At 48.6% G+C, this 16,441-nt stretch overlaps 2 protein-coding genes across 18 annotated transcripts in view; one reads left to right on the forward strand and one right to left on the reverse strand.

Moving 5' to 3' along the window:
- EYA3 (EYA transcriptional coactivator and phosphatase 3) overlaps positions 1–6,728 on the forward strand; it is a 100,018-nt gene extending 93,290 nt beyond the window's left edge. For all 17 annotated transcript variants that reach the window (XM_070610553.1, XM_070610542.1, XM_070610545.1 and 14 more), the window contains 2 exons: positions 914–1,014; positions 3,066–6,728. In XM_070610553.1, the coding sequence (XP_070466654.1) occupies positions 914–1,014; positions 3,066–3,146 (182 nt within the window). In that variant the 3' untranslated portion in view covers positions 3,147–6,728. The remainder of the gene's footprint in view (positions 1–913; positions 1,015–3,065) is intronic.
- Positions 6,729–9,334: 2,606 nt separating this feature from the next.
- XKR8 (XK related 8) lies at positions 9,335–16,398 on the reverse strand. Its single transcript, XM_008537752.2, has 3 exons — positions 15,981–16,398; positions 13,623–13,819; positions 9,335–10,906 (listed from the first exon to the last, which is right to left on the reverse strand). Exons 1-3 carry the CDS (start codon positions 16,271–16,273, stop codon positions 10,209–10,211), a joined length of 1,188 nt encoding a protein of 395 aa, XP_008535974.2. The 5' UTR covers positions 16,274–16,398; the 3' UTR covers positions 9,335–10,208.
- Positions 16,399–16,441: the final 43 nt, after the last annotated feature.

The following is a 16,441-nucleotide window of genomic DNA, read 5'->3' on the forward strand; positions in this document are numbered from 1 at the left end:
CCGAGAAGCAGAATGTGCGAACTTAACTGCTGTGCCACCGGGCCGGCCCCTGCAGTGGATTTAAATCATCCATTTAATTTCAGTGATAGATTATCTCAGTTGTAGTTACAATAGACAATAATGAGGAAATTCTGGATGTGACAAATGTTGCTGCTATATTCTTTAGTACTCTGGGGCTCCTCCCCTGCTGAAAGACATAAGGCCCATGCCTAGGACCATTTCTGGAAAATGAAGAGTTAGAGGGAAGTGGCTGTTTGCCTATTACTTATTACTAACAAGAAATCAGGGTCTTATGCTTTCGCTTCTCTTTCCTACACTAAAATAGTTCTCCCTCAGAAATCATCCTTTCATCATGGCACAATGGCCAGAACCTAGACTTGGAATCAGGAACCCAAAGTCTAGCCACTAGCTTGTTTGTGATGTGGGGCAAGTCACTAATCCCTTGGGCCCCATTTTTATCTGTAAAATAGGGAATGGTACCATCTCGCTGGATTATTTTGAGAATTAAATTAAAGAATAACTTGAAAACTGCTTCGTAAGCTGTAAAGTACAGGAGAATGGAAGAGGGAGGCGGTGTGCACAGCTTTCACACTGCCTTAGCCTCCTGTTTGTGAAAATTCTCCCACGCTAAGATCTTAGGGACTTTACCTTCAATGAGAACATTAAAATAACTTAGAAAGCACTATGCTTAAAAAGTCTGGTGTTGTTGTTTTGACGGCACAATTTCACATTCTTTGGGCAGGGGGCCTACTGGATCTCTAGCTGCCAGCCCTACTCCCCGCCAAGCAGATTACATGAACTGCAACTTATTTTGTCTAAGCATAGGCAGGTCAGTCTTGGAGCAGCCCTTTTCTTTGGTGTTGAAAAAAAGATGGGGAGGAATGTCTAATAGGAAATTTCTTTTTCTCATCAGGTAAGGAGAGCTGCTTTGAGAGAATTGTGTCAAGATTTGGAAAGAAAGTCACATATGTAGTGATTGGAGATGGACGAGATGAAGAAATTGCAGCCAAACAGGTAACCATGGTAAAGAAAATAGTCTATGTAGGAATGCATGGAGCAGTTAGAAAAATGGTAAAACTCAGAAATCTTAACAATCTGTTGTGCCTTTACAGTGTTTTCTCTTCTTCTTCTTCCACTCCCATTTTTCTTTAAAGACGAGAAAGAGGGTCATTTTTTTCCCCAAATGGAGTTTTCCTTATAAGTTGTTAGGTCCTCCCTTTTTCCCTCCTCCCTGCCTCTCAAAAATCTGAAAATCTTTCAGCCCTGCTACCGAGACCCCCATCATTAAACCTGATGTGGGCCCCATCTTCCATCTTCATCTTAGAGGGCAATACCTTCTCAAGAGCATGAGACTTGACTATAAAAAGGTAAATCTTTCTGGTTTTCCAGGCTTCTGATTCTCAAAGTCCAGTATAGTCAATTGGGAGTTGCTTAGAGAAAGTCCTTGCTTCTGAGCCCTGGAAAGATTGTTCTGATGTTAGCTTCCTCACTATGCAGGTCCCAACTCCAGGTCATCCCTTCTTAATACAGGAAACAGTAGATGAAAGACTCTTGGCTATGGAATCTAAAATCAGACGGGTTCAGATCTCATCCATTTACTAGCTGTGTGACTTTGGACAATTTACTTATCTTCTTCAAGTTTCCTCATCTGCAAATGGACCTTCAGAAGTTCTTTTCCTCTTTACCCCAGTTTTTCCAGCCTCTCTTATTTCTTGGATGTGAAGGCAATGAGTTGGCAACTAGGACCACCTATCCCGATTCTCTTCATCCAGTTAACATACAAACTTTCAGCAACTGTTAATGAACTATGAGATTGGTAATCAGGTGGTATTATTACCTCATTTTTCATTTTTTCATTTGGCACTTTATGTAGCAATTCAAGGACCTGTATTTTTTTTTTTTTTTTTTTTTTTTTACATGTTATCTCTGAAGCTTTGATTCTAAAGTGCTTGTTGGCCCTCTGGGGAAGACATCAGTGGATGTAGGCATTAGTGCTTCTTGGTCTGAAGAAGAAGGGAGTGGGAGAGATAAAGAACAATTCAAGTCATTAGTAGAATTGGTGTCTCTAAGCTGATGCTTGTAATCGTCTACCACTGGAAATCATATCTCCATTGGAAAATACCTTAGAGCTCTATCCAATTCAACCTCTACGCTGTGAGGGATCTTTTCTGCAGCCTCTTTGACACAAGACTTTCTAGTCCTTGCTTGAATATACTCAAGGATAAGGAGACTGCGTCCCATGTATCCTGTTCTCTTGTGGGGTCAATCCAAGCTGTTAGGATGTGCCTCCTTCCATTGAACTAAAATTTCTCTCTCTAATTTTCACATCCTCGTCCTAGTCTGGCACTCCTGAGCATAACATAACAAGTCTGCTTCCCATTCTGTATATTAAAAGCTCTTTAAATATTATGTTTGAGCAATAGGCTTGAAAAAACACTGAGCTACCTGCCAAAAGAACTGTTCTAGGACTTTAGTATTCTGGGTAACTTGCAACCAATTTGAGCAAGACATCAGTAAAACTAATCTCCTTCAGCTTCATAGAACATGATTTCCAACACTTGAACTTTTCAAAGCCATTATTTAAAATACAGCTTCCAGAACAGCACATATTCTGGATGTGATTCTGACCACATAATAAATAGGATTATCATTTCCCAGATCTGTATGTTCTGCATCTTGGTCGTGGACAAGATTTGGGCCTTGTAGCTCTGAAACTTAGAGGAAATTGACCATCTGTAAGAAAACATAATATTATATTACTAATTTCTTGTGTGGGTCATTTTATTTGATCCCAAAGACTCTCTGTAGTAGCTGGAACAAGATACATCTCATAAAAGCAAGAGTTACCACTGAAATCTAAAAAGATCTCTCAAATTTATAAAGTGTCCTATAGTGTACAGAGTCCTTATACATAAAACTTAATTTATCCCTTTGACAGCCCTATGAGGTAGCCAGGAGCAGAGGGGGTTACCAAGTACGTTGGGGAGAAGTCTGGAGGAAGGGGTATGGGTAAATATAAGCTCCCAAAAGAAGTTGGGTTAACCAGCTGTCCCCCTCTCTTCCAGCACAACATGCCTTTCTGGAGAATCACAAACCATGGAGACCTGGTGTCCCTCCACCAGGCTTTGGAGCTTGATTTTCTCTAAGAACTGGAATGAAGAGCTTCCCCATGAGCTCCTTTTCACTCCTAAAGGGAGCTAGAGACTGGAACCAACTGGGAAATCTCTCTCTCTCTTTCTCCATGGAATGCTGGCGAGAACACAATCCGAACCAACAGCTGCGAGGGACAAAGTTTGTTTTTGCTAAGAGGAGCTGCAGCCCCGTGTTCGTCCTCGTGCAGAAGCGGGAGACATTTGGATTGAGAGAGAACATAGACTCACTGCAGCTACAGTGCTTTGAATTCTTCTGTTTTTTGTTTTGTTTTATTTTGTTTCAAAAAATGAAGAAAAGGAAATTCTTGGGGCGGTTGCACCCTTAGTCCATGACCAGATTGAGAACTGCTATTAACTTGTGGTGATAAGATAAATGCGGCGGACTTTTCTAATAACATCTCTTGCAGTCTTTCTAATTTCTTAGCTGTAGGACATATTCCCAGTGAATGTGTATGTTATTTTTATAGGCAAGGGTCTGGTCTCTGAAGCAGCTTTTCCCTCCTTTCTTTTTCTAGCAAGAAAGGGGTGTGTAAACTTTCCTTGGAAAATAGTAATTGAAATATCTAAAATACCTCTCTGTGACGGTAGCACCTCTTTAGCTGCTCCAGTGGTCTGCTCTCTAGGATGGTTTTCTTCCATTCTTCCATCTCCTAGTTTGCTGAACTGCGGGGCACTGGACACTGATTAACTTTAGACTTTGGTGTTTCCCATCCTAGAAGACTTAGTCCCCTTTCCAGTCGCTCTTCCCCTTTAACCAAATGGCACAACCCTAGAAACTCCTCCTCTTAGTAAATTGTAAGCCTTCAGCTTGTCTCTTCATTCGAAGACTGTGTCCCAGGGGGCTTACCTCCAAAGTGGAGAGAAAGGACTAAGGCTTCTTACGAATTTCTGCTTCTTTGGCTCTTGAAACAAGATTTCTCCTTTTCCTCCTGCAGATGCTCACCCCTACGGCCTCCTTAGTCATCAGTGCTAGGCTCTTGCCCCTTTCCTACCCTCTGTACTTCACATCACCTCTGTGCAGCTCTGGCCACCCCTGGGCTTTGGACCCAAGAATTTAAATCAGGTCTAAGAATTGGCTCATAACTACATTTTGGCAAAAACCACCAATGTATTTGACTTCCTGTGAAGTCCTAAAGGCCTATAAAGGGTATTCTGGGCATATATTTACCCAGATCTCTGAAACTAAAGAGATTGCTGTGATCAAAATCCAGTTTTCCTGTGGAACACCCTTTCTGCTTCTCAAATTCCATTCTAAAATGGGAAACCAGAAGGCCAGAAAGACCTTCCTGATTTAAATGAGGGTATTGGACCCCTGTTCCACGCCTGAAAACTTACTTAACCCTGGGTCAAATGCAGGAATCTCTCTCTGCCTGGCCTCTGAGAAGAATGGCAGGTGCCAGGCACCGGTCCCATCCTTACAGCCCAGCTGTGCTTGTCGATGCTTCATCCTTCCAAGACCTACGTGGGCATCTGCTCAAGCAGGATAAACTTCCCTAGAGCTGAGGAAGTTCAGCCTCTCCCAGGCTGCACAGAGAAAGGTGATTATATAAGCATCTCAGAGAGATGCAGTCTGGGTCCTTAATAGGAGGCATCACTTGGCCAGGCCCAGCTGTAATTGCTTGTCCCCAGAGATTTGGCATATCCATTTCCAGAGACGTTGCAGCACCAGAAGCCAGACTCCTCCCAATGCTAGGTCACCCAGATAGCAGCAGAGAAAGGCTGGTATACACATTTCTCCAGAACTGAAGGAGAAAGTGCCTCATGACTCACAATTTTAGGGAAGAGGTTTGTGGAGAGGAGCTGAAGTCAGTGCTCATTGCTTAGCTGTCTTTTTGGCCTTGTTTCCATTGGTGGGGTCGGGGAGGGGATGGAGGTATATAGTCTGAGGCCAGCCCTCCCTGGTCTGTGTTCAGCATAGTTGCCCAGATGCTGCTCTGCCTTGCTTGACAATTGATCTTAGAAGGCTCTAGGCTAGGTCTTTTCTTCCAGGTCCCAAGCCCTCCCTCTGCTAGCAGTATAGCTTTTGGTTTCTTGCCCTGGACACAGGCCACCCTGTTGGTGCTGTGCTTCAGGCTTGTGAGGCTGTGGAGTGGCACTGCCATCATGCACACAGGTCCCACACACCCACACTTCTCTCCCTGCCCTTTGGGAGAAGCTCTTTATCCCTAGAATATGATGCAGACTCCTTTTTCAATGGCCTTTTCTCTCCTGCCCTGAGCGCCCAGCTCAGGTCTTTGCAAAAGAAACTTGAAATTGGCTAAGAGAGGTGAAGAAGCTCTCTGAGCAGAGCAGCCTCTGTTCTTATTGTCAGTGCCCTCATTTAGAGGGCAGACAGAAAGCGGGAGCTTCCTGGCTCCTCTTTCTAAAATGAATTGTCCAGGGAACACAGTGTTCCTCTTTGACCCTGTTTTCCTCCTCCCCAGCACAAAGATCTGGAAAGGAAAATAAGTGGGCAGCACCAAGAGCTGTTGGAAGCTGAGGGCCAAAGGATACTCTGGGTCCTTTCGTCAGCGGAGAAGCTGTCTTTACTAGAAAGAGTCCCAAATTAGCCACATGATGAGTCCTTCCCCACGCTGGGCACTGTGGGTTCCATGAGATGGGTCTGCACATTGCATGGTGAGAGCTCTCTCTAGTAGAGGATCTGGAGTTGTCAGGTGTGTCCTGGGTTTAAGAGGTGGCTTGACTTTCGAATGTAAAATTGACTGTGCCTTAGCATCACCCTGTCTCTACCCCTGGGGCAGATGGTGGTGACCAGGAGAATGGATGCCTGCTCCAGCTTTAGATGCCTATTTGGGCTGTTATTTGGTTTGGGGTCTTCCTGTCTTCTGCTCTTCAAGTTGGGGGGCAAAGCTAGTGTCCCAGGAGACTTGTGCCACAGCTTGTTCGCAGTTTACACCATCTCAGCTTTAAAGTTCCAAGTAGAATCTGATTGGCAAGTTCCAGCTGCACCATGTAGAGCTTCTAGATGTTCACTACCTTGATAGCTGTCAGTGCCACTGAACTGGGAAGAGGAATATAGGGGCAGAGCCCTTATTCTGTTCTTCCTTTTCCTGGGAGAGCAGTGGCCTAAGCCAAGGGGTGATGAGCCTCCTCTCCTTGCTCCTGCAGAAAGGGGCAGTCAGGGCCCCTATTAAGCAGGCTTCTATTTCTTACCACTAAATTGATTGCCTTTTTCATCTAAAAATTGGAACTCCTCATATATTCATACTACAGAAGCCAAATCTGAATTCTGAGATTCTAAGATATCTTAAACGACAAGAGAGAAAATCTAGTTCTGTCCCATCTCCGATCGGCAGGCCCTCTGTCCCTTCCTCTCCTCTCGTCAGATAGCTCCAGCAAGCAAGGCTCCTTGGCTAGTTCCTAATGCACTGACAGGAGCCACCCCATTAAGGACGACTTCTACTCAAAACGTGACCCTCTGGACTTCAGATGCCTCATTTGGCAGGAAGAGGCATTGATTGGATTGGATATATTTATGTGACTGCGGGCATTCGTGGCTGTAGAGTCCTTGACCATAATGTTGTATGTAATGGGAACTATCTTATAAACTTGAAAAAATAAAGTTTTTATTTTCTATACAGTTTGCTCCTGTCTCTTTTCTGAATAGGATCAGCCCAGTTGCCCAGCTGAGTAGGGCTCCATATAAAATCTGAAGAACTCGTTAGAAAGATGGCACCCTTTCAGTAACTGGGTCGTTAATTTCACCAAAAAATTAAAAACAGAAAATCTAAGGATCTGGTATAAATAAATGTTCATGGGATAATAAAAGATATTTTAAACTAACTTGCAAGGGAAAGTTTATCTCAACTGTTTCTAAAATATATTGCTTTTTAAAGTTTAGGTCTAGAATAATAGATTTCATTTGCTGTCAAATGTGCTGAAATTTAATTATTAAAGAGAGAAGTCAATACCTTGCTGTGCTGAGCTTAAAATGCAAAAGCAATAAAACTGACAAATTGATATTAAACCTTGTTTGATTTGACCTGATTTCATGTCACACCCATCAACTACTTTTCCTCCTTTCATTTCTTGAGATTTGGGTCTGACTGTCCCTCACTAGTCTGGAAAACAGTCAAGAAGAATCCTTTTGCGTTTTATTTCAATGAAGGAGACTAGAATTCGGTTTTAGTTTCCGAGTATTATACATGTCAGACTATAAGATAAATTTCTCCCCAAATTAATTCCCCCAGAAAGAGGTGGTTGCCTTGTATTCTAGGCTTTAACTGTTTTCATCAGAATGTGCGCATTTTGAACCACACTGTAGGTGAAGCAAAGTTGTTAGTTGCTATGTCCTTACCTGGTCATAAATACAAGTATTAGAGTACTGATTGCTTTTCAAGCCCAAAGAGGAGACATTTCCATCTCCCCCCTCCAGTAAGTATAACATCTGTACATGTCTCAAAAATCTTTTGCTCGCAGGTAAGAATTAGTAATTCAGGAAGTTTTTTTATTCTTTAAAAACAGTTTTCTTGACATTTAAAACTTCCTGATGGGAATCTTCAAAGGAAATTTCTATTTGCAAGTAATGTCGCTCATCATTTTAAAATTCTTGATTCTGTAGACTTTAAAACTATATATACAAATGAAGTGACTGCTGGATTCCACAGCTTTTTAGGTAGTATACTATATACGTTGTTTGGATTTAATTACATATTACCATCATTTGAGAATTTCATCTGGAAAGTATAGATGAGAGCTTAGCCAAAAAATTAAAAACACGTATTTTTGGATTTTCTCAGGGGAGAGTGGGGAATTGCCTAAAACACATCTTCTGTTTGGGCACATATGACATCTCTCCTGAGCCTAATCTCCACATATGACAGGAAGAAGTGTGGGAAAGTAAACGTAGCAAACATTTTAGTGAAACCCTTAGAACCTATGTCTGAGGCTGGATTGAGCACTCAGCCCACCCTCTGGGCTCTCAACCCTTGATATTCTCTAAGAAAAATTATAATTTCACTTTTATGTGTGTGTTTAAATGTTTTCAATTGAAAGAACGGTAATTTTTCTGAGGCCATTATATCCTTTGAGATGATGAAGATAATGGTAGGTTTTATGCCCTTTCTGTTAAAGTTGGCAACCATGTTGGCCATTTTACTGGCCCATGAAATTTAAGTCTGGAAATCACGAGACTGAATGACCTTGGAGATCCTTTCTGCCTCTACCATTCTGTACGTGAAAAGTACCAGCAGCACCTTTCCAGAGCCTCTCCCTGCTCCCAAGCCTCATCTCTGTGTCATCCTTGTCTCCAGGCCTCTAGAGCGGCTACAAGCTCTCCTTCATCCAGTCACTGCTGACTTGGTGTCTGGGATACAGGGCATCTGCGTGGCTCTCACCCTGACCTCCTTAGGGCGTATCAGTTTCTCAGGGAGGCCTTCCCCTGCCATTCTATGTAAAATTGCAACTCCCACCCACAACACACTCACAGTGTCCCTGTCCCCTTACCTACTTTACATTTCTTTTAGCCCTTAGCACTGTCGGATACATGGCAGACTATAAATTTTCCCCCAAATTAATTCCTCCAGAAAGAGGTGGTTGCTTTGTACTATAGGCATTAAATCTTTTCATCAGAATGTGCACATTTTGAACCACACAGTGAAGCAAACTTGTTTCACTTGTCCTGTTTATCGTGCCTCCACTAGAATCAATGACTGACAGAACTGACACTATCCCGGGTCCTGTCACAGTGGTGATTGCAGCCTCTTCTGTCTCCAGTGCCCTTTTGCTGTTCCTTGTTTGTCCAAACCACACGCCTCCCAGAGCAGCAAAAGGTTCCACCTCCCAGGCACCGGTGCCCCCATGCACATCCCCAAGCCGCCACCTCACTCACACCCTCCAGGAGCTCCCAACAAAGAGAGCTTTCTTCACCTGGGCTCTCGTATTGACTTGCTGGAACTAAAGGTGTTTGTGGCTCCCCCTGCCAGGCCCAGCAGAGCTGGTTAGGAGCAGGCACCAGTCCGTCCAGATCTGGGTTCTGCCGACCACCTGAACCATCAACCCCACACTGGCTCACGGGCTCCGAAACTTGGGAAACAAGGTGGAGAAGTCCTGCCTAAGCCAGCCCACTTCTTCTCTGGTCCCAGGACCTTTACTACTTTGAGGGGTGGACTTCGTGTTCCTGACCCCCTCTTTCCAGGCAGCTTTGAACTCTGCAGTAGATTTAGTTTAATGACACAACCAGGTTGGAGGATTTCATGAGGGTTTAATAACTTAATAATACTGTTCAACAAAACAAACGTGTCTCTCACTTGCAGAGACACATGTGCACATGCCTTCTCTTCCTCTCACGTAGACTCTGAGGTAGAAAGTACGCTGCCTAAAGTATAAAAAATACTCCGCAGGCTGAGCCATGGCCCAGACCATAGGTTCACAAGGCACTTGGTCAAAAGGTGGCCCCTTGAGAGCAGGGGCAGAGGCTGGACCAGCTGCACTCAGGCCTTGGAGGGGCTGACAGGTGTCAGCCAGTTGGGCATCCCTGGCTTCCAGCATGAGCCTGCTCAGGAGCTGCTGGAGAGGGTAAGGGATGAAGCTGGGGTGGCTGCTGATCTTGTTCCAAGTTCCAAGGACAGAATGATGTTCCTGGCACCTAAAATGCTCTCAGTAAACATTTGAATGACTGGGGTGGGGCAGAGGAGGAAGAATTCTAGGGAACACATCCTGGAGGTCCTGGGGCCTTCTAGCCCAGGATAGAGGGACCAAGGGGTGGGACAGGACCTCCACCAATTATTTTAGAGGTGGCCAGGGAGGTGAAAATACCAACCCTGGGATGCTTTGGCACACCAGCTGTACTGGTTGGGAGGGAAGAGAAAAGGGGGTCTCTTCTTTCCTCCCAAAGTGTCTACATAATTGGGGCCCTTGACGCTCCAGGGCCCAGCCCTTCTCATCCTTGAAGAGAGGCCTCTGTCTTACTCAACGCAGGTCTCCTGTGCTTCCAGATCAGGTATCAAGTGCTTGTTGAGAGAATCAAGGCCCATAGCAGCATAATTAGCTTATCTTCTGCATTCTACCAAGTGATTCCATCTGTCCTTCTGTCCCCTGGCTGGGTCTGACCATGCCTCAAAGGACTCCATTCACCTCTCCCTTCCATGGTTCATCCCTAGTCTTAGGAAAAAAGTTCTGAGCCAACCGGGCCATGCGCCTGTTCTGAGGCCGCTGACGCCCCTCGCTGCGGAGGCCCTGGGTCCCGTCCACTCCATCAGGTTCCCAGCGGCAGCTAGGGTGCAGCCAGCGGTAGTAGACAAGCCGCAGAACCAGACCCAAAAGGAAGCAGGTGCCGCCCACAGGCAGCAGCATCTGCAGTGGGACCCCACTGGGCAGCCAGGTGCTATGAGTCACCCAGGTGACCACCATGAGGATGCTGTCACTCAGGAGGAACATCAGGTGGATGGTGGCGCGGCCTCGGGTGTGGCCCTCAGCTACATTGAACCAAGAGAAATAAAGGATGGTGGCTACTGTCGCCCGGTACAGCCACTCGGAGCAAGGATCTGGCATAAAGTCCGTGCCCTGAAGCCAGACCCAGAACAGCAGCACCAGCCACAGGCCCAAGAAGTGCAGGGCCACATAGCGGGGGAAGAGGGCCGAGAACAGTGCCACAACTAGGACTCGGGGCCACAGCAGCAGCAGGTTCCACAGGAAGTAGATCACCGAGGAGCCCAGCCGCAGGAGGGCCTTGGAGGGGAGGCAGGTGCGCAGGGCCCGGTGGTAGTCAAGCAATGCCCACGAGATACCCAGGAAGGACGTGCAGATGCTGACCCCTGCGAAGAGCAAGAGGAAACAGGTGAGCCCCGCGGGCAGCCTGCCTGGCGCTCCCCAGGAATCACAGGCCTCATGGGGTCCCTTGTCACCACCCTGAGGTGGGTATTAGAACCCCCAATTTGTTGAAGGAAAAACTACACCTGGAGAATGTTAAGTAAGTTCATACAAGCAAAAACAGAGCCGGGATTCAAATACGAAGTCTGCTCTAAGTACACCACTAAGCTGTACTTTTCAGGTGCGACCACGGTGATATTTTTCAAGGATGAGAGGGTGTGTGACTTTTATACCCTCATCTGCACGCCTCACCCAGCATCCAGCACCCCTGGGCCTTGGCAACACCCTGAGCATCTTCTAGTGCCCTGTAATCCTTCCTTTCCTAGAAGAGCCCATGCCTTTCTTAGGTCTGAAAATGGCAGTCCCAGTTCCTCTTTCTTAGTCTCAGAAAAGGAAGCAGGAAATCCCAGGGGGTGGCAACAGGCCACCGGCTGAAGCTGCCCTCAGGGCCAGGAGGGATGTCCCTGCTGTACAAATGGAACGTCCCCCACTGCCCTCCCCTCCACACTCAGACTGGACCCTGGTCTTGATTTTCCAAGGCTTGAAGTTAACGGTGGGGATCCTGTCCCACCTTCTGGTTGCCCGCCCTGGACCAGGCACCAGGGCCTCCAGGGAAGGATGGAAGCAGGACTGAAATGTCTCTAGAACGCTTCCTCCCTGCCCACTTCCCACCGCATCCACTCAACAGATGTTTACTAGGAACCTGTTACAGGCCAAGAACCCACTCCCAGCCTGGAATCGGATCTGTGGCCATCGTCCTTTCTGACCACCCCACACTCCAGGTCTCGGCAGGGCTGATGTTCTCCCAGTTTGCCCAGCATGCTGCATTCTCTGACCTGGACAAGTTTGCCCATGACATGTAGGCCAAGAGCACATGCCCCACTTCCCCTGTCCTCCTCCTCCTTACCCTGCAAGTTCCAGCTTGAATGGCCCCTAGAGTCACCCATCCTGACCCCACTGCACCCACTCCACTATCAGGTGTCCTGTAACACCCCATCCACTTCTGTCTGGAGTCTTACCACACAGTAAATTATCCATTTACTTCCTCATCTCTGAGCTCTTTCAGGGTAGGAAACAGATTCTGTTCCCCTGGGATCCCCGGGCAGCCCAGGACCTGGCACATAATAGCAGCTGGATAAATGTTTGCTAAATAAAAAGTTGAGAAAATTTGTCTCTTCCCTCCCCGCTGCCACAGTGTAGACTCTCCATGTGGCCTTGGTCCTGGACAGCCACTGCCTTCAAACAGACAAAAATATGTGCCCACTGAGTGCTGTGCATCCCAGGGCAAATCACTTCACCTTTCTGTACCTCGTTCCTCTTGTGTAAAATGGAGATAAACATAGCACCAACCTATAGGGCTGCTGTGGATGTGAGCAATGATGACAACAAAGCACTGTGCACAGTGCCCAGCTAACAGCAGGCACTCAATCATGACAGCTGCTACTACCACTGGGTTTTTTTTTTTCAATTAATATTACAGATTTGATTTTGGGCTGGCCTGGTGGTTGCAGCAGTTAAGTGCACATGTTCTGCTTTTTGGTGGTCTGGGGTTTGCCAGTTCGGATCCTGGGTGCGGACACGGCACCACTTGGCAAAAGCCATGCTGTGGCAGGCATCCCATGTATAAAGCAGAGGAAGACGGGCATGGATGTTGGCTCAGGGCCAGTCTTCCTCAGCAAAAAGAAGAGGACTGGCAGTAGTTAGCTCAGGGCTAATCTTCCTCAAAAAATATATATATATATATATTACAGATTTGGATTAGCAAGCTGAAAGGAAGATCGAGTCCGACCTGCATCTCATACAGGCAAGGAAACTGAGGCCAGGGAGGGGAAGACTCTCTGGGTCGCACAGTGAGTGACGGCAGAGTGGGGATTGGTTCCTTGAGAGGCTGTGCCGTTTACAGCAGGGGGGCCTCAAGGCGTGCAGAGGTGTGAAGGAGAAGGGGAAGCCCTGGCCCCTGGATCAGACGTGAGTTGGAGTCCTAGCTTGGCGGCCATCTGGGTCTGTGACCTTGGGTGTGTCTTCCCATTTACAAGAGAAAACCCTCCCCACGCTCCTCACTGTACAAATTCCCCATGGTTTATGAGGCCACCTGCCCCTCCCTTTTCAGATCACTCAACACACTTTACTTAACTACCTGCTCTACTGTCGATCATCCCAGCAGGGCAGGGCTGTGTCCCCGTTCACGGCAGTGTCCCTGGCACAGGGACAGGCACAAAGGTGCTCAATAAAACTTGAGTGTATGAAGGTGCTCAATAAATCGTTTAGTGACTAACAAACTGCCTATTTTGTGTCAGGCCCCCTTCATACTTTATCTCTATTATCCTCAAAATACTAAAAATTACAATTAAGATGCATTATGTGCCAGGCACTAGGCTTCATATGTGTCACCACACTTAGCTCTGTCATCAGCCCTAGGAGGTAGGATCATTCATTATGTCCATTTTACAGATGAGAACAAACTGATACTCAGAGAGGTCGAGTCATTTGTCCAAACTCATACGGCTAAAGAGTGACTTTGGATTTGAACCCAGATCTGCCTGACTAAAGGATGGTCTCCTTTTTGCTAAACAGCCCTTATAAGAGTGAAGACACTTCTGACATTTGTGGGAAAACTTCCCAAGCCATAAAAGGGGGGCCGGCCACTGGCCCGTCACTCACATTGGTAGTACTCTGCCTGGCCACTCTGCAGCATGATGGCCAGCACCAGCACGAGCTGCGGCGTCGTCTCCAAGAAGGTCTCAAAGAGTCGCAGCATGCTGATGTCCAGGGAGAGGAAGTCGGCGTAGGCCAAGTCAAACTCGGAGGGCACCTCCTGCCGCCACACAAACAGCCCCTGCCGCAGCCCCTGCGCACACCTAGGCACATACGGATGCCCCAAGGGGCCAGGTTAGTGTCCTGTGGCGTTCCTCTCTCCCCTAACCTATCAGGTGGATGCAGACAGGCTCCAATCCTAGCTCCGTCACCAACATGCTGTGGGGCCTTGGGCAAGCGACTTAACCTCACTGAACTTGTTTCTTCATCCATAAAATGGGGATAAATACAACCACTGCTGCTCCTCGTGGCCAGGCAATGTCCCAAGCTCATCACAAACCTTGTCCCATGTACTCCCTACAACATCCTGATTTTACAGATGGGGAAACAGGACCAAAGAGCTACCAAGCAGTGGAATCAGGATTTGCATCCAAAGCTGTTTGAATTTGAAAAGCATACTGCGAAATTGCCTAAGGTGATAATTCTCAAATTTTAGCATGCATCAGAATTTCTTGGGATCCCCTGGGGAAGGGGAGCCACTGAGAGCTTCTGAGCACAGGCGAGATAGATCAGACTGTGCTTTAGAAAGAGCACCCCAGCCGTGGAAAGGAGAACGGGTGGGAGGGGCTGGAGTGGAAGCAGGTATCCAGTTAAGAGGGGGCTGTAACAGTCCAGGGAGAAAGGACGAGAGCCCAGCCAGAGTAGTGGAGACAGAGAGCAGGGCGGAGTTAAGAGAGTCCAGAGGTTGGATAGACAGGCCTGGGCGACCCACTGGCATGAGGGAGGAGTGGAGGATGTTCCAAAGTCTCCAGGGCCCAGAACCATCTCAGTTGGCCATTGGAAGGGGAGCCATTCCCTCACTGCAAACTCATTCATCAGATGTTTACTGACACCTCCCCTGAATAGACTTGAAAACGCACTAAGGGAGCAGGCAGGCAGGCCTGGGTCAGGGCTCTCTCAGCAGAAACCACTGCCTCTGGTCCCCCAGTACCTGGCAGGGGCCCCTGCCTCATAGTCACAGGCAGGAACAGAGACTCCGTTTTCTAAACCAAAGCTCAGTACAGTCTGTCTGCCTCATGCTCAGCAGAAATAGGGAAGGGAGGATGCGCGGTGTAGTTAAAGGCCTCTCCTGCCAGGACTGTAATAACTGTGCCACTTCCTGCCCCACCGGGGTTTTATTGATGCCCGTATGGTCCCTCAGGCAAAACTGCCACATTCAAAGCTCCTCTCGCCCATTCCTGGAAACTCGATGCAGCTTTGTGAAGGCAAGATCTGGAAAGAATCTGTAAAAATGGAGCCAAGAGTGGATCCTGGCTCCAGCCACCCCATCCCAACCCAGACCACATGATGTCCTGACTCCAAGGCATGACTCTAACCCCTTGCTTTCAGTTTCCCCAACTCTACAGGGCCTGCCAGCTCTGAAAAGGCTGGCTCCAGGGACAAGGATGAGTCAGACCCCATCTCTGCCCTCCTACTCAGCCTGGGGGTGAGGAGGTGGGAGTGGGGAGCAGATGTTCAAGGAGAAGACAGCTGGGGAAGAAAGGGTGAGGGGCGCCCAGGGTGAGGGAACAGGGGCCGCTCTGGGGGTCAGGGCTGCTGAAGTTCCCAGGGTGACCCAGGGAATCCCGAAGCTGGCCGACATTTGTTGAGTGCTCTTCTGGGCGTCTCACAGTTCTCATTTCATTCAGTCCTCACCAGAGGAGGGTACTACAACCATCTCCACTGGAACGAGCAAATTGAGACGAGGAGGGGTCAAGTGACTTGCCCAAGGCATTGCCCACAGCTAAAAGGACCAGCCTCGGCCATTACAACAGAGTCCACCCTGTGCCAAGCGCTGGCGGAGGCGCTTTCCCACGTTTTCCCTCACTCTCACAACAGGCCTGGCGGCCAGACCTGACTCTAGATTACCACCTCTTCTTAACATAGGAGGAAACCGAGGGTCAGAGAAAGGCAGGAATGAAGAAACTGGTGGGAAAGCCAGAACTGGATCCCTGAGGTCGGACTCCAAACCATGCGCCTCCCTTTTTTCTCTGGGCCTCAGTTTCTTCCCCTGTGCCAGGAAGGGCAGGGCTAGATGAGCACCGAAGGCTGTCAGCCGCGGCTCTCTTTCTTTAAGAGGCGGGGAGCTCACCTGTAGGCAGAGGCGCCCGAGGGGCTTAGTTTCGCCTGCTGGGTCCAGGTCCTCCCCTCCCCACCCACTTCCCCGCAGCAGGAAGTGCCGCTGGGCTCCGTGCCCCCTCCTCCTCCCGAGGGCGGGGCGCTCACCGGTACAGGTAGCCGAGCTGCAGGAGATGCAGCAGCGCCAGGCAGCGGCCCGGGGGCTGCCGCGCGTGCAGGCCGTCGGGGTCGGCGCGCAGCCAGACCCAGCTGAAGAGCTGCAGCGCGACCGAGGCGAGGCCCAGCAGCGCCAGCACCAGCGCGGCCCACAGGTAGCGGCCGCTGAGCACATACTGGCCCGCGGCCCAGAGGTCGGCGCCCAGGTCGATCAGGAAGGCGGCGGTGCCCAACACGCCCAGGACCAGGTCCCAAAGGAGCGCGGCGCGGGGCGACCAGGGCATGACCCGCCAGCCTCGCCCCCTGCTTCTCTTCTTCTGCTTGGGCCCGCCCTCCGGGCCCGGGGTCGCAGCTGCAGGCAGGAGGCGGGCACAGCCCTCGGGGCCACCTCGGGCCCGGGCCTGCTGGGCGGGACTTCCCCGCCCCGCCCTGTCCGGGGAGGAGCGTGGCCC

The sequence above is a fragment of the Equus przewalskii genome, chromosome 2 (genome assembly GCF_037783145.1).
Source record: "Equus przewalskii isolate Varuska chromosome 2, EquPr2, whole genome shotgun sequence".
Lineage (NCBI taxonomy): Eukaryota > Metazoa > Chordata > Mammalia > Perissodactyla > Equidae > Equus > Equus przewalskii.